A 16,661-nucleotide genomic window follows, 5' to 3' on the forward strand; every position below is an offset into this window, starting at 1 on the left:
CCACCCACCGAACTGCATCCCAGTCGGTTCCGGGGCGTCCGGTCGGACGGGAGTGCGCCCGTTTCTCTTCACAAACAACGCGCTGGTAGAGGTGGCGTCGAGCGCCCCCTCGTACTTGACTGGCGCCACTTCCTCGCTTCAGCTCTGGAGCCATGGCGCACCCGCCGAACCCTAATCGGATGCCTGAACGTCACACCCAACTAATTCGGGTGCGAAGCGCACGGCAAGCGGTCTTGCACACGATGCCCGAAGAGTTTGATGTGGAAAGCGAGAAGTCTTGGTCCATCTGCGCATGATGGTAGACTACCTGAGCTAGGCAAAAACATGATTGCCAGCGATGCTTCCGCCGGACACGATCATACGGAAATGCTAGAGCCCAGTTACCCAGTAAATGGCATCACGGGGTCATCAATCTAGTTACACACCCTAGGAGCGCACATCGCCAAAGGAAAGGTCAACCACGTTCGCCGGGCAAGCAGGTTCTGGGTCTCAAGCTTGGTATTGGACTGCGAAACGCAGATAGTCAAGATGGCGGTGTAAACATCGCACATGACACATTCTGTCACATAGCGCACCATGTTTCGCGTCTTTAGGCATCGGCAAAAGGCGTAAATCGTTCGACATCTACTCGTTGGACCTCCATCACCGTTGGACTGGCCCGGTAATTAGACCTTGAAATGTTCGCTGTCAATGCAAACTTCGGTGCTGATTGATTAAACTGCGGGGAGTCTGACCTGGTCCTCTCAATGTTCACCCCTTTATTATAGAGGAGTGCTATTGGTAGAGCCAACTTTTGCTAGTTGTAGAGCCCTCCTACTTTTGTTTTTCTCGGCCGCGCCCTACCCCTATGCTGCCTTAGTGATTTTCCTACTGATTTTTACTACATACTAGCGTAGGCATAGGATAGTAGCGGCACATTGCCTATTACTTTCGTGCTTTCGTTGCTTTCGTTGCTTTCGTTCCTTTCGTTGCTTTCGTTGCTTTCGTTGCTTTCGCTGCTTTCGCTGTTGTCGCTGCTGTCGCTGCTTTTGCTCCTATAGGCTCTACCACTAGCAAAAGGTCTCTCTACAAAGAACACTACTCTTATTATATTCCAGGTATTAGCAAGGCACCGTAGTGCCTCCAACACGTGCACATTCAATACTCGTAGGAGAAATTTGGTCTAATGACTGGCTCGGCATGGCGGTCTGGGTGTACGTGAACCTCATGGTATACGATCTATCAACATGAACTGAGCTGTTACATGTACTGACACAGTCACTTCTCCTCTACAAAACATGCCCTCAATTTGTCGCTTGACGTATTCCCAGGTGGAATTGCCAGACCAAGTCAAGATTCGAACACCACGCCAAGCGATCAATACACATTCTCATCGCAACCTGGGTTGGGGCATTTCCCGGCCTTGGGAGTCACATGCTCCTCGCATTTCTGGCACCACGCCATCGGTATCCTTGTCTGGATTGAGATGTCTATCATGCAAAATAAGCGAACGAAACGAAGTGTCTATCGCGAATTCTCTTACAGGACGTGGTGAGTGATATCAGTGGCGGCTTTCTGCAGTGTATTATTGACGTGTCAGGTGATAATGTCTCGATGTGTTCTCTTTGAAGATGCTGAGGCTTTACTGGAACTACATTCGAGATCAATGGCATCCCAGCAGGCCTTAAATACGACCTCATATGTCCATGTCCTATACAGGCGCGTGAAGCAAATGGTTTGCTCAAGTTTCCCTTCGCTTTGAGATCGTAGTGGCCAAACCTCTTTGCTACGCTCCTGGGGTATACTTCATAGAGGATCTCAAACAATGATTTGTAGCGTGCATATCTGCATGTAGTGAGCAATCGAGACGATCAAACTGCCAACACGTAGTGGTATTGGTCTGGGTTCGAGTCCCCTGGTCAAGAGTAAGGGATTGAAGCTCCCGTTTCATATGCACGTTGTGACACCTCCACTGCACGTGACAAACACTGCCTTCAAGATATGTTCACATTCCATATGGCAAGCCAGCAAAGATTGAGCATACGCTCCTTCTACAGGGATCACGGTACGACGCAGTCCTAGTGCCGCCTGCAGCTAACCATCAAACAGTTTGTGAGGGGATGTAGCATGGGGGCCAATGAACCGTCATTGCTCAAGCTGCGCCCCGTTGCTGCTATGTACATGTAGGGATGCATAGCAGGGAGATGACCAACACCGTATGCGCAATATCACACCTCCTCGCCCAACAAGCGGCAAAAGATGCCACCCTCTCCAGCGCACACAGCATATGAAACCACTCCATCTGCATGCGCACCGTGCCCCGCACACTCAAAGATGGGGGGCATAAATATCAGGGCAGTCAGCTGCCTCCCTCCCTCTTCTCGTCTTTGTTCCGATACTTGCATTCACGGAGGATTTCCTCAAGCACGCATACCAACTTTCAAGCAGTCAGTTCAAACCGAGACCATGGCGGACTCGACAAACATTGTCGCAGGGCCTCACCGGCCCAAGGGAGAAACGGATCCAAACACTCGCGTGGTCCCTGGCCAGCTGCTACCGACCAAGCCAAACCTCGACCAGATCTTGGAAAAGTTTCTCTCCGTATATGACAGTGCCTCGATCCTAAAAAACAACACTCTACCATGGTACGCCCTCCATCGCGACTACTACAAGCTTGACTCCTCGCGCGCCCCGGCTGGCCCTATTCCTGGCAACGACTTTCACGCAACGGACCCACGGATCACCGCTGATGCTTCCGCGTGGGCCGCTAAGCTGCGCTTTGCTCCGTGCCACCGCAGCATTCTTGCGGGCACTGAGGCTCTATGCCCTCTAACTGTGTCGTTCAAGCATATTAACGACTGCCCAGAGTGGGACGACAGCAGCCGTGAGCTGGCAGAAGCCGCAGCGCTGATTCGCCATCTGTGGCCCAAGGAGGAGATAGGCGAGCCTGTCGGCCGCCTCGTCGGTGAAGTGCTTACTGATACCAAGACACCTGAATATTATCTGCTTCACTGGCTAGCATCTCAACCAATCAACCGTGGAGTTGCCGTGTATACATTTACACGTGGGCTTGAGGAGAAATTTCTTGCCGCCAGGAAGCAAGGGGTATGTGTTACGTCCCCGCCCAGCTTGAAAAGGCAAGTCAAGGGAAGTGCGATACTTACATCTTCATGCTGCGCAGGCGTACCTTCAAGGTGGAGCACCCCGGCGCGAGACTGACAAAGAAGTTGCGCCACCAGCCCAACTTTCCGAGATTCGCTTGCATGGAGAACCGTTCTCGACGGCACAGTACTGGTAAGTATGTTCACAGGATCAGATGAATGCTGTTGCTAACTTGTTTCGAAAAGGTCTTTTGCTACGCTTGGTGGTGCTCTAATGCCATTTGCAACCATTGCAACCGTTCTGAGTCTGCTAAGCAACCCTGGCAAAGACGATGAATCGGGCGAAAATTTCGACGGGTTCGCCGACAGGGACATTACATGGGCCTTGGACTCGTTGCAAGGGTTCTGTCGGGGACTTACACCACATCAGTACCAATTCAAGAGGAAGTTCTCGTTCACCGTTGGGACCTCGTCCGACTACTGGATGTATCTCCACTTCATATCGCATTTCTACCGGGTTACTGAAGATGCCGAGGATGATAGTGATCAGGTGGGGTTATCAGGCATGGAGGTTTCCCGTGGCCGTTTCACTGTTCCCATCGAGCTCCGTGGCAGGAAAAGCAGCATCACGTTCAGAGAGCATCGGAAGTGGACCGGCATGAGAGTTGCGACCAGCTACAATGGCAACACCCCAAATGCGGCGCCATCAGCAGTTGCAGTCTATGTCTCAGACTGGGGCCACACGCAAATCAACGTGACTGAGCAGACATGGAAAGAACGAGGCCTGCAATCTCCCCGGCAGGGCGCCGGGATCGCGCTGTTTCAGATGCTTTTGATGAGCCACCTGGATGCTTGGGAACGAGACTGGACTATGACCGTAGATCATATTGGCGACATTTTCAAGGTTAAGGTAAGCAATATCTATGCCTAAGCACAATGACTGCTACTGATGAAAAGACTAGCTGTCCTGCCAGACGGACATCGATCAGTTGGATGAGCTAATAAGCCATAACTGCGCTCAAACCGCCGTCACATGCTCCCGGCTAATCTTGGTGTTCATGGGCTTTATCAACCATATCAACATGACTGCTGATTCCCTGAAAGACATGCGCGATGAGTGGGCACGGACATATCCCGGTACGGGAACGGAGCGCCTGGAGAGATTCGACGTTGAGACCCAGGAGGTCTTGCTGGAGAATTGGGATCGTGTTCTGTCAGATCTCGGTGCGAAGAAAGGTCGACTCGTGGCCGGCATTCGACAGTCAATCGATGACCTGAAACTGATCCGCGAGGGTCTATCGCCGTCTTCGGGCCCGAATGTCTGAGGCCGACAGCGAATCCTCACATAACCTCTTCAGATCTAAGCCTTCGAGGCTCAGCTCTCTATTAACCATCTGATGAGCTTCCTGGGGCCAAAAATGGGCCTACGTGGAGATTATTCTGTCTTCTCGGCGGCTTGTGTCCGGTATCTCCTGCTGATGTCTTACCTCTGCTACCACGATAAGAGAGGGGACACAAGGCTCGTACCATCTTTCGACTGACCTCTCTCAATTCATAGTTTAAACTTCTAAAGGCCATCGTTACACTATTATAGTCTCCCCAAGCTCCATCATAGCGTGCCACGGACTGATTCTCACACCCTCCACGGCCTGCTTGTCCATTATTTGCCTTAAAAGTGCCGTTGCCTTCATGACACTCCCTCCCCATTCCGAGAGCCCTTCCATAAAGGCCAACACCCAATCTTGGTAGACTTCGTCCTCGACCTCAATTCCCGCGAGAAACAGGGGCAGTGGCCACGCAATGCTTCGTGGGAATCGCAAGTCCCCTGCCTTCTTCAGCTGCTGGGTTATCTGAATGATCTCCCTTGCGGCCTCCTGGGACTCGGAATCGGTTCGCACATCTGGGTTATTAATCCGATTTAACAGGATCGTAGCACTGAGATGAAGGCACGTGCACCTAAGGAAGTGTGACTGAACGCGGGCGGCGTAGTCAAACCCATGCCCTGCCTGCAACTCCTCACTGTGGATTTGATTGCATTCTGCGCGGATCCTCGCAATGTCTGGTCTGAGCGCCCGAATTTTGGCTTCTCGAAGTTCGTCGTACAATCCATGGGGCTTTCGGGCTAAAGTGAGCTGATGACACCACCCGTAGAATGCCTTGATATCGCAGAACAGGATCATGGCGTCGTCAGATAAGAGCTTCCAGGGTTCTTCGGATAGGTCGTTTCGCAATTCTTGCTCCGGGTATATAGAGCCGAAGCATTCAACCAAGTAGTACTTGCTGTCTTTTAGTTGCCTCACAGAGTCATCCGTTCGGCTGCCCCTGAGCAGATCGAACAAGTCACCGACTCGGTCCCGCGGAGCGTAGTCCGTTGGCTGCGAAGAGGCGGACGGTACGGTCCATAAAGTCGCTCGCAAGTCCAGATATGCCAGCCAGATGAGTACTCGTAGCTGCACACCTGTGGCAATCTCCATCAGAGAATGCCATCTTGGCGTCAAGTACCGTTTGAGACTATCCAGTCTGCTGATCAGTGACTCGTGGTCTCCGTACATCACGTCGCAATGGGAGAGGAAAAGTGACGTTGCGAGCAGTGAGTTGAGCTTGTCCAGAACGTTGTAGCCAGACATCATATCGGTCGGCAGGCCTGTGAGCTCTTCCTGGAGTTGTCTCAAACACGCATCGGCTTTGAGGTAGTGGGGACCAGGGCATGCCGCCGCCGGTCGTCGGGACCAAGATCTGTGAGACTCGGCCCAAGCGAGAACGCCATGTTTGAGTGTCGAATCTGGACCCTTTTGCACCTTCTGGAGAATGTAGGAATAAAAGTTCCATGTGGTCGTTTTCACGCTGAGGAACCCGATGAGGTGCCCGTTGTAATGTTCCGCGAGTCGATCCCTGTCCCGAAAGTCGCTAATTGACAGAGAGGAGGGAGGCGTGGTATGCTGACCCGCGGCACTGTCAGGTCCCGAGCAGCCGACGAAAGGAAACTCAATAAGTCCGTTTCGCATCTGAAGAATGGCATCATACTCTTCAATAGTGTTGTGGAGAGGCTGAATATTTTTTGTTGTGAGTCCAATGCCACAAAGCATGTCCAGTTCGTCGCCATCGACACGCACCGAGCTCGCACAGCAAGGGCTGGGAGTCGAGCAGAGCGGGCCTTCCAGACCATCGGTTGTCATTGACCATTCTTCCCCGCTCAAAATAGCTGAAGGGTGTCCATCCACGGTTCCTCCTCCTACGGGATCCTTTTCCGTGCCTGCGCAGATCTCGAACGGCGCGTCGGGTGCGCAAAGGCTGTGAGGGATGGGGGCTTCGGGCGGCTGGAGGGTTGTAGAGCTCGGCGCATCGTGGGAGGAAGTTGCCCAGGTACGAAAATTCGAGCTGAATGAAGGAATGCACTTGATACTCAGGCGACGGCAGTTGGCGCAGGGAGCAGCAGCCCCGTCGTCGCATTTGACGCGTCGCTGGCGACAAGTCAGGCATCCTGTCACTGTCCTGGTGCAAGACGAGCGCTTGCGTATCGCTGCGGAGCTACGCAGTGGGGGCATATCCGCTCAAGAGTTTGCGACACGAACAATGCCAGACATTGTAGGGAGAGATGGTACACACGAAGCGTGATGTCGACGACTGGGCTTGGCCCCGCAAGGTGTGGTGACCGTTGTTGTTGGACGAAGGAGAGAGATTGGAGGGGTTGCTCCAACGGAGGACGATCAGTCCGGCATCGGGCAACCAACAAGCGTGGATGTTTTGGGCCCCCCAGAGCACTAGCTGCGCAGGGGTACTGGGATAATCGCGGAGAGCTATGGAAGAAGCCAGGGGTGTCGTCAGTTGGGGAAGCATTACTTATGGACAATCACACATCTTTTAGTCATTTGCCTCACCATGAGGAATTTCTGGGATGTCGGCGGTCTGATCTATCTATTGCACTGGCGAACCTACGGCACTCGATGTTTCTATGGACGCTCCGGGCGCACGCCGTTCTGCGTTGCCTTGACAGACACTCCCAGTCGATTGCCCGACGGCCCATGCAGCTGGAATGTTTGGAAAGTTCCCTGACACGGCGGGCCACTACATACTGTGACCTCTCGTTTGGTCAGATTATACATGACGCACGCTATGGTGGCCGAGATGCCGCGAAACGGATACCCAGGCAGGTGTCGAATGACTGCGTCAATGGGGTTCCGGTCCGGGTGAACACACAAGCTTTCGGGGAAGCTGAGGTGATCAGACAGGGCCTCGATGATGCTGTCTTGAGTGATGGTGCCTTCTTGCGCAGACGTCTGAACGAGGGCTTCGAGTCTCCGTTGCCGAAACCAGCTGCTACCGCCCGGATACTTGCAGCTAAGCCCACTGCGACTTAGGAAGCCTGGGTGGACAAAGTGATTCCCGTGAACAAGGTAGTTATCCCTGTTGCTCTTGTAGACCTTGAATATAGTTTGCGGTGTAACTTCCAGGCAAAGGCCGAAGCCTTCAGCGGTGCCAATCGTCAAGTTGTTGGAGACGTGGCGTGGGAAGTTGTACGCGGCGGTCAGTGCCTCGGCAAGGTGGTTGCTCTCCAGGATCATCCGTCGCAACATGCTGATTGGCAAGATCTTTTGGACTTGGCGGTCGTGTAGTTGGCCACGGGCGTCCACGTATGGCACTGGAACATAATCTTCCGAGCTCATCAACGAGTTCGCCGCGACACCTATACCGGCTGAGCTCATACCAGATCGACCGAGCTGGCCAGCTTCGGTCACCATGAACAGTGATGGCTTGTTCTCGGAGGGGTCAGGATGCACCTCGAGGTAGATGACGCAGTCGTTCTCCCACAGTCGTGAAGACATGTCCCAGTTCTGAGCAACTAGAACATCGTTGTTGGCTGTGGACTCCTGCGGAAAGAATGCGGAGGTGCACTCGTTTGCCGTCTCTTCCGCACCCTCAGGGTCGTGTTGATGGTGACCATTGACGGGCCTTGTCGCGCCATCGTCCCCAAGCCTGGCGAGATCGTAGCGGGAATTGAGCAGCACAATGTCTTCCAGGCTCACATCCGCCCCATCAGCTATACCTCTCATTTCGTCATATCCACTGGGGTAGTATGACTTCAAAGCCGGAATGTAGACCTGGTGAATGATGGTGTTCATCAACTCCCTGTCATGTAAGTCAGTTATATACACTTCAAGTTGAACGTCGGTACAGGTATTACATTGAGTGGGACAATTTCCCTGGTATGCGATAGTACTCGACATTTGCCTGGACCTTTCGTTTTGCCTGTTGTCCATGGCTAAACCCTCGCTCGTATGGCAGGCCACTCGTCACAACATGCTGATAAGGTGGGCGATCGGGAGATGGCGTTGGCGGGCACATATTGAAGGCTTGCGACCGTGTAAGCCGGAAATGAGTCGCCGTTAGTTGGGCACATCCGGTCGGGCTTCACAAGGCGCCTTATCTGCTTTTTGAACATTGGGACGAGTGAATCCACAAGCGCTCCGCCCGAGGTAGCTGACGCAGAGCTCACTTGAGAGGTGCAACCAAGAAGCCAAAGCACAATTGGTCAATGCCTCCAATGAGGGAAACCCGTCGCCAACCCGACCCAAATCGGACAAGTTGGCGATCAGGTTGGTGGGACAGGGTCGCGACACACATGACTCCCAGCGGCCTAACCGGTTTTAGAGCAGTTATCGACGTCGTGCGGGGTGTTTCCCCGACCTGTGGCACCGCAAGATATGGAGCGCCGATCAAAGGAGATGTCCATTTGAGACGCATAAATATCCGTGAGATGGACTATCGTGCCTGTGAGAAGGGGTCATTTGGCGGTATATTCGGCATAATTTCCCTCGCCATCTCCTCGGCGAAGCGTGAACGATGCATCAAGACGACGTGCAGCAGGACCGGGTTTCTCATCAGGCCCCGGAGCCAGACACGCTGGTAGCAGACGACCTGAAGGAAAAGCAGCTCCACAACCAGCAGCATGATGATTCGGCAGAACTCTTCGCGGGGGACACCTTCGCTTTCGAGTACACTGAAGAGGAAGCGACCAGAGTCCGATGGAAGTTGGACCTGACTATGCTTGCGATGGTATGTTAGCCAAATGATCAAGCGCGGCATCGGTTGGGAAGCTCAAAGTGGCATGCTTTAGATGACCATGTCGTACTTTTTGTGTTTCATTGACAAAGTCGCGCTGTCAAACGCGTCCATCCTGGGCCTCCGAACCGACAATGTAAGTCTTGCCCACTTCAGACGTGTATAACATTGGCGTGTGACCTGACGTCGGACAGCATCTACATGGCCAGCAATACAGCTGGGTATCAGGGATATTTTACTTTGGCTATCTGATTGCGCAATATCCGAGCTCGATCTTGATGCAGAAATTGCCAATCGGTCGGTATTTTGGCGGCATGGTTGCGCTCTGGGTGCGCTGCCCCTGCTCATCCGTTGAGGGACACACAGGAACGCTAACAGCCGCAGGGTGTCACGACGACCTGCATGGCAACAACCCATAGTTTCGCGTCCCTTGCTACGGCCAGGTTTTTCCTGGGCGTGTTTGAGAGCTGCTTGCACCCTGTCCTCACGATGCTGGTTGGCCAGTACTGGACGAGGAGAGAGCAGCCCCTGCGAGCGTGCATTTGGTGGGCTGGTGGGCCGCTGGGCGGATTCACGCTCGATGGCATTGCTTACGCAGTTTCCGGTTCGAGTTCACTGGGATCCAAGTATGCTGAATGGCAGGTACGTATGCTGGTGCGCCAGGTTCTGACATGAAAGCAGTGCTGATGTCGCCACAGGTCTTGTTCCTTATCTTCGGGCCCATCAGTATCGCCTGGGGCTTGCTGCTTTTCTTCATCCTCCCAGCATCTCCCATGAAGGCCTGGTTTCTCACAGAGCGGGAGAGGAAAGTGGCCGTCATGAGGGTAAGCTTGCGACGATGTTCGCAGCTCATGAAACGTGTCGGGGCGATTGAGCTGACTCGGCCGCAGGTCATCAAGAACCACACGGGTATCGAGAATCGCAACTATCGGCTATACCAGGTCAAAGAGTGTCTTACAGACATCCAGCCATGGATCTTCTGGTCGCTGGCATTGCTTCAATGCGTCGTGGGGAGTGGATTGACCAACGTGGGCGAACCCCAATGTCACCCGATTGACTGCGCGGCAGCTGACGTACGGACAGTTTGACAAAATCGTGCTCACGGGCCTGGGCTACGACGAACACGAATCCTCAAAGATGGGCTTCGGGGGCGACGGAGTCCAGCTGTTCTCTGTCGTAGCTACGTGGGCACTTGACCGCCCCTGACCAAAACGGCACGAGTCGAGTTCTGACATGACGCTGTGAACAGTGGCATCATAACACTCCGCATACCGAATACGCGAATCATCACGAGCATTGTGTCGAACATTATCGTAATTATTGGCGCATGCATCGTCAGCAGTAAGTCCACGCGCTGTTCACCACGTCATCTCACGCCGTCTTCGGGAGCGCTGACACGCTGCCGCTAGCCCAGACAGACAACCACACCCGCCTGGCCGGCCTGTATAGTGAGTTCCGGCCTTCAGTCTTTGTGGCCTATACTGACTATTCCGAGTCATGTACGTAAATACTGTCACTTATGGAATGGTGATGAGCCTGGTTGCGTCCAATGTGAGTCCACGTGCAAGCAGTTGGCAGTGACCCTAGTCGGAGTACATGAACTAACGGATAATTCTAGATCGGAGGCTTCACGAAAAAGGCAACATGTAGCGTAAGGCAAATCCCTCTCGTCTTCTTGCAGTCCGCGTGGTAACAGAAATAGGTCATGGTATTTGTCGGCTACGCTACAGGACAAATCATCGCGCCTCAATTCTTCCGCGACAACGAGAAGCCGTCGTACCCAACGGGCTTCCGAGCTTTTTACGTATCCACAGCCCTCATGGTCGTCATCCTCATTGGCTTGTAGTAAGTCTTCTAGCTGTAGCATCTCCCTGGGAAAGTTGACCGAGAAACTGACGACACGGTGAAGCATCCATCTCTGGCGCGAGAATAGGCGCCGCGACAAGATCAGCTCTGCGTTCAATCCCGACGATCAAGCTGACATGAGTGCATTTTTGGACAAGACGGATAAAGAGCAAACTTCTTTCCGCTACGTGCTTTGAGGGTGTGGCACTGGGCCAAGAGACAGGGGTCTGGTGGCATTGGTTGAGAGACGTGGTGAGATACCACAGCAACGGGGATGTATCGCGAGGCTACCCGAGCAAGGCAGAAACGCTTTGGTGACAAAAGAGCGGTATCGTCAATTACCTCGAAGCAAAGGTCGTCATTGCTGCGACGTTGTTCCTCCAATCCCTGTGCTGTTTGAGTATCCTCAGCCTAAAGCGTACAAGACTGTGCTCTTTTCCACATGCAAGCCTTCCTCGCCCTGTGCGATCCCACCGACTCCGGTCATCCCAATATTGTCCGTCAGAGCGCCTTGACGTTAGTCTCCCGCACAAGCACTTCATTCCCTTTACTGGTTCGAAACCAGCGTGACAACGGGCTGAGGACGCGGAACGGGGAAACAGGGCACGCGCTCACCCCCCGCGGGTGTAGGAAGATCCTCACTGCCGGCTCCAACGGTGCCAGTCGGCTCCGCAGTCCCCGCCGGGGTAGTCTCGTAGCAGTACGGCCACATGAAGCCGGGGCCCTTGAAGTCATTGCGGTAGCCGCGGCGGTCCAGTGTGTACACCTCCGACGGCAGCGCCGACGGCGGCGCGGGATAGATGAAGGTGGGTTTCGGGCCGACAGTGAAGCAGTCGTCGCAGGGAAGGTTATGGGATGGGATGGGCGTCGCGGGGATGGCGGGCGCGCCAATGACGGCGGAGGCGAGGGCCGCGACGGCGGCGATGACAGCGGTGTTGCGCATGGTGACGATGTTGAGAGGCTAAACACACACTGGTTAGCACCTTCTAGATGGAAAAGGCGAGGGTATTACTGACGTGCAGGTATGAAGCAGTTCGATGTTGCGCGTTCAGAGGCGTGCCTTGCGGAGGGATCAGAGACAAGACAAGATGATTCTGACGGTGAGGGACTCCTGGAATTGGCAGGCAGCAGGGATCGAATAAATACTCGAGGGGGCGGCGCAGCCATCGCCGTGAGTTTTTCGTGTTGCGAAGCGAGTGCGGTGAGTTTGCACTCAGGACGGCCAGTCGAAACTCTCTTCATTGTGCATCGCCGTGTAAGTGGGTGTGTTAGTGGGGAGCCAGGCACAATCAACGTTGGCGCGAAGCGAAAGCCACTCATGTGTCAAAAAGGTCAAGGATTAAAGGAATAAGGAATTAAGCTGCATCCTAGCTACCATGTGCCTTGCGCCGTCGTGTAGCCTCCCCGTGGTCATCGAACGCCAAAAACACCAAAGCAACTTGGACGTGTCATCCACTCAGTGTGTCGTCGTGTCAACCGTGCGTGTGTCGTGAGGTGCGTCAAGGTATACGCTTTGGCGACCAAAACTCTCCCCTATAGGTTGGACTAAACCATCTCGTCGGGATGTCGCCCGCCTCCGACGGCCCTCCTCGGGATGGAAGGCGACGCGTGGTTATGGTGGCGGTCGTGGTGCAGGGGCCCGTCCGCGACGGTCCCCTCTGCGCCATGATGATGATGATGGTTATGTCCGCCGAAACCCTTCTCAGCGCCCAGCGCACCACCAGCGATGCCTCCTCTAGCTCCCCAGCCCGCGCGGCGCGTAAACACCGCATTTGCCAGCTCGTCCGCACCACCTCCATAGCTGAACCCTGCGCCACGGTTGAGCGGGATATGGTTGAAGCGCCAGTCCCAGACAGCAGCGTACGTCATGCGGTACGCCGAAAAGGCAAAGACAGTGCCAATGACGGCACCCGCCAGGATGTCATACCAGTTGTGGTACTCGTCAATAGTCAGCGCGCCGCCGATGAGCACCGCGCCCAAGATCGGCGCATATATAGCCACGAGCTTCCACATCGCTGGGTGGTAGTCGGAAAAGACCTTGAGCTTGGCGTTGAGGTACAGATACAGGTACACGAAGCCCGCAAACGCCGCCGTCGTATGCCCACTGGGCATCGACTCCAGACTGTCATTAATCTCACTCTCATCGCCGGTGCACACCTCGCGGTCAAAGTACAGCTGGCGAAAGCCCTTGAAGCTGAGGTTGTCGGCCGAGTTGGCAATCTTGCTGATGTCGGGCTTGCACACGTCGAGGAAGTGAGGGCGCAGGCCGCCGATGAGCCACTTGACGAAGACCTGGAAGACGGCGGCGCAGATGAGCCCGTAGAGCAGGCCGATGACGCCGTTGTTGACGTCCCAGAAGGAGCGCACGCGGATCTGCATCAGCAGGATGACGGCGATGGGCACCAGCGCGGCGAGCAGCGCGGCGGCCCAGATGGGTACGATCTCTTTGCGCATCGGGTACGCGAACTCGGGGTACACGACCTCGCCGTCGGAGAAGGTGATGGCGAAGGAGCGCGAGGGCGCGGGCCTGGCCTCGTAGACCTGGAGGGTTCATCCGTTAGTGGGGCTTGAACATTACGAGATAGAAGCCAAGGGGAAAGCAGTGCATACACCGAGGCCGATGGCGCCCATGATGACCATGGTGAGGATGTCGAGCCACGTGTGCTTGAGCCACTGCCCAAACGTTGGCCGCCGGGCCATCGAGTACGGTTCGTGGACGCGGCGCTCGCGACGGCTGCGGTTCCAGCGCCGACCGCTACTACCAGCAGCATGGCCGTTCGTGACGCCGTCTACCGGAGCGTCGGCGTGGTGGTGGTGCCCCGTCGCCGGGGTCTTGCGAGAGAAGAGGCCCATGATGGTCGTGTCGGAGGGCGATGGGGCCCGTGTAAGTGACGACGCTGGGTGTGGGTATCGCGACGATGGGGTTCGGGATGGATGGTCGAACGATGCAGCTACACAACACCAGGCCAGGATCGCTTCGCTATATACCTACCACGGACGGCACATCGAGTGCCGATGAGCGCTCCGTCGATGCATCCATCCGCCGCGCATCACCAGCGCAGCCAGCGCATCGTCCAACCTGACGTCACTCAACGATAGTCCAACCATGGAACAGACTGAACAGTGGGACGAAACAGGAACCAGGACGCCATGCCAGGCCAGGCCCCAGCAAGGAACCCAGGGCCAGCATCGGCAGTCGTCCGACCCGACCCATCGCCGTCTCATCGTGGGCAGCACGCACCGAACATCCAACCATCCAAGCCAGTGCCATCCATCCGATCGTGAAAAAGCCCCCCTCCCCCTGTCCTCTCAGTTGTTGTCTCGTGCGCCGAACGAGCGCTCCCTTCCAGTTTCGGGCACGGTTCCCCCCCAGCTCAACGTCATTCCCGGCCCCAAATCTTGGCACCACCCCCGGCTCGCGTTGCCGAGTTCCGTCGCCGGCGGGGTCTTTGCTCCGCGATCGTGATGCGCCAGCCCTTGGCGCTACGAAGGACGTGCTGGCGCCCATTTCGGGTGCCTGCAACCTGCCCGCGCCACGGGAACAAAGGAAAGAAAATTCGAATCAAGCTTGTTATGCTTGTTTGGCGATTCCAAGTTAATTTTTGGCTGGGCAGACGCAGCTGTTTGTTCCACTGTCCGAGGTAGATGCAGGGTGCCATGGCCACAAAAGTGTCACAGGCCACCCTAAATTGATGAAACAAATGCCCCTCGCTGTGCTGCCAACCAAGCGACGACCGTCTCATTAGCTAGCTGTATTTGCATGACATGTTTCGTTCAACCAGAGCCTCATCTGGCTCGTTGCGCAGTTCCTCGCCCCAACGCCGGTCCCAATGCTCGTATCAATGACCATCCATCCATCCGCCATCCGCCTCGGTCGCGTGCCGGCCATTTGGAGTATCTCACTGCCTCACGTGTCTCTCTCCTTTGCGTATCCGCCTCTTTCCCGTGCAGCTGGGCCGTTACCTGCGCCCGCGGCCACCACCGCCGCCTGGCATCCCCGGCATGCCGCCGCCCATGCCCATCTGCTTCATCATGGCCTGCAGGTTGCCCATGTCCGGCATCCCGCCGCCGCCTCCACCCAGCATCTTCATGATGTCGCCCATGCCGCCCATGCCTCCGGCACCGCCCGCACCACCCATGCTCTGCAGCCGCTTCTGCATCGCCGCCATCTGCTGCGCCTTGTTGCCGCCGCCCATGGCCTGCTGCGCCCGCTGCATGTTCTTCATGTTGCCGCCCATCTTCTTGGCCATGCCGGCCATCATCCGCTGCTGCGTCAGCAGATCCTCGACCTCGCGCACCGACGTGCCTGATCCCCTTGCTATCCTTGTCATCCGGCTCGGCTGCTCGATCAGGATCTTGCCGTCCGAGTCCAGCTCCTTGTCCGTCATAGAGTCGCAAATGTAGATCATGCGCTTCAGCTTGGCGCTGCCCTCCTCGTCATCCATGCCCTGCATCATGTTGCTCATGCCCGGGATCATGCCCGCCATCTTGGACAGCGGACCCATCTTCATGATGTTGGACAGCTGGTCCCGCAGATCCCGGACCGTAAATATCCCTTCCTGGATGTGCTTCATGGTGTCTTTTTGGTTCAGGTTGAGGCTCTGCACGTGCTCCACGAGCCCAGCCATGTCGCCCATTCCCAGGAGCTTCTGCACAAACTGCTGCGGGGCGAACCGCTCCAGGTCCAGCATGTGCTCGCCTGTGCCGATGAACACGATGGGCGTGTGCGTCGCCGCGACTGCCGAAATGGCACCACCGCCGTGCGCGTGGCCGTCCGTCTTGGTGATGATGATGGCTCCAAAGTCGGCCGCCTCCTTGAAGGCCTTGGCCTGCGACTCGGCCTGCTGGCCGATGGATGCGTCCAGTACCATGATTGTCTCGTCGGGCCGGATCGCCGTCTGAATGTCCACCATTTCCTGGAACAGCGCCGACTCTTGCCGATGGCGACCTGACGTATCCACGATGATGACGTCGAACTTTTCCTTCTTGAACTGCTCGACACCGGCGCGGGCGACGACGGCGGGGTCCGTCTCCGTGAGCGAGCCGTAGTAGGGGATCTTGGCCTTGGTCGCATTTTGCTTCAGCTGATCAAAGGCACCGGCTCGGAACGTATCGGCGCAGACAAGGCATGAGCGAAAGCCGCGGGTCTGGTAGTGGCGGGCCAGCTTGGTACACGTCGTCGTCTTGCCGGCACCCTGCAGACCGACAAACATTATGACATTGGGCTTGCCCTTTTTCGGCTTGAAGGGCTCGGCGTGCGGGTCGACGAGCTTGACGAGCTCGTCGAAGACGGCTTTCTGGATCAGGCGTTTCTTGTTGACGGCGGGGGGGAGGTCCTTGAAGTTGACGGTGCTCTTGATGGACTTGCGCAGCTGGCCGACGAGGCGCACGTTGACGTCGGCTTCGAGAAGGGCGGAGCAAATCTCTTTGAGCATAGAGTCGAATGCCTGGGGGCAGCTAGTCAGCAGACTGCATCGTCTAGGGGCAGACGAAGCTCGTGAGGGGTCTCGAGGGGTGAGGGCGGCGGCACCTTTTCGTCGAGGTTCTGCTCGCGGGTGAGGTTGGTGACCGCCGCATTGATGCGACGGCCGAGATCTTGAAGAACCATCGCGGAGGATCAAGCGCCTCCGGGCGTGTGTTCGACGACGGTTCGGGACGAGATGGCGACGGGGAGGT

The 16,661-nt window shown here is 55.9% G+C and overlaps 6 protein-coding genes across 6 annotated transcripts; 2 read left to right on the forward strand and 4 right to left on the reverse strand.

Annotated features, from left to right (window-relative positions):
- Nucleotides 1-2,445: 2,445 nt before the first annotated feature.
- Nucleotides 2,446-4,405, forward strand: PLICBS_008991 (uncharacterized protein; the record flags this gene model as incomplete). The annotated part of the gene is made up of 4 exons (XM_018327702.2): nt 2,446-3,084; nt 3,161-3,273; nt 3,327-3,990; nt 4,043-4,405. 4 exons carry the CDS (start codon nt 2,446-2,448, stop codon nt 4,403-4,405), a joined length of 1,779 nt encoding a protein of 592 aa, XP_018173643.2.
- Nucleotides 4,406-6,841: 2,436 nt separating this feature from the next.
- On the reverse strand, nt 6,842-8,338 carry PLICBS_008992 (uncharacterized protein; the record flags this gene model as incomplete). Its single annotated transcript, XM_065601524.1, has 3 exons — nt 6,842-6,877; nt 7,154-8,207; nt 8,316-8,338. The coding sequence occupies 3 exons, from the start codon at nt 8,336-8,338 to the stop codon at nt 6,842-6,844; spliced, it is 1,113 nt and encodes a 370-aa protein (XP_065457596.1).
- Nucleotides 8,339-8,921: 583 nt separating this feature from the next.
- Nucleotides 8,922-11,182, forward strand: PLICBS_008993 (uncharacterized protein; the record flags this gene model as incomplete). Its single annotated transcript, XM_018327700.2, has 13 exons — nt 8,922-9,134; nt 9,196-9,276; nt 9,335-9,469; nt 9,525-9,782; nt 9,839-9,964; nt 10,031-10,168; nt 10,224-10,324; nt 10,390-10,481; nt 10,550-10,588; nt 10,636-10,691; nt 10,759-10,791; nt 10,843-10,985; nt 11,050-11,182. 13 exons carry the CDS (start codon nt 8,922-8,924, stop codon nt 11,180-11,182), a joined length of 1,548 nt encoding a protein of 515 aa, XP_018173641.2.
- Nucleotides 11,183-11,532: 350 nt separating this feature from the next.
- On the reverse strand, nt 11,533-12,227 carry PLICBS_008994 (uncharacterized protein; the record flags this gene model as incomplete). The annotated part of the gene is made up of 2 exons (XM_018327699.2): nt 11,533-11,946; nt 12,219-12,227. 2 exons carry the CDS (start codon nt 12,225-12,227, stop codon nt 11,533-11,535), a joined length of 423 nt encoding a protein of 140 aa, XP_018173640.2.
- Nucleotides 12,228-12,530: 303 nt separating this feature from the next.
- Nucleotides 12,531-13,838, reverse strand: PLICBS_008995 (uncharacterized protein; the record flags this gene model as incomplete). The annotated part of the gene is made up of 2 exons (XM_018327698.2): nt 12,531-13,526; nt 13,596-13,838. 2 exons carry the CDS (start codon nt 13,836-13,838, stop codon nt 12,531-12,533), a joined length of 1,239 nt encoding a protein of 412 aa, XP_018173639.2.
- A 1,106-nt stretch (nt 13,839-14,944) lies between these two features.
- Nucleotides 14,945-16,593, reverse strand: PLICBS_008996 (signal recognition particle; the record flags this gene model as incomplete). The annotated part of the gene is made up of 2 exons (XM_018327696.2): nt 14,945-16,432; nt 16,516-16,593. The coding sequence occupies 2 exons, from the start codon at nt 16,591-16,593 to the stop codon at nt 14,945-14,947; spliced, it is 1,566 nt and encodes a 521-aa protein (XP_018173637.1).
- Nucleotides 16,594-16,661: the final 68 nt, after the last annotated feature.

This window comes from Purpureocillium lilacinum (assembly GCF_023168085.1).
Source record: "Purpureocillium lilacinum CBS 284.36 DNA, scaffold_7, whole genome shotgun sequence".
NCBI lineage: Eukaryota > Fungi > Ascomycota > Sordariomycetes > Hypocreales > Ophiocordycipitaceae > Purpureocillium > Purpureocillium lilacinum.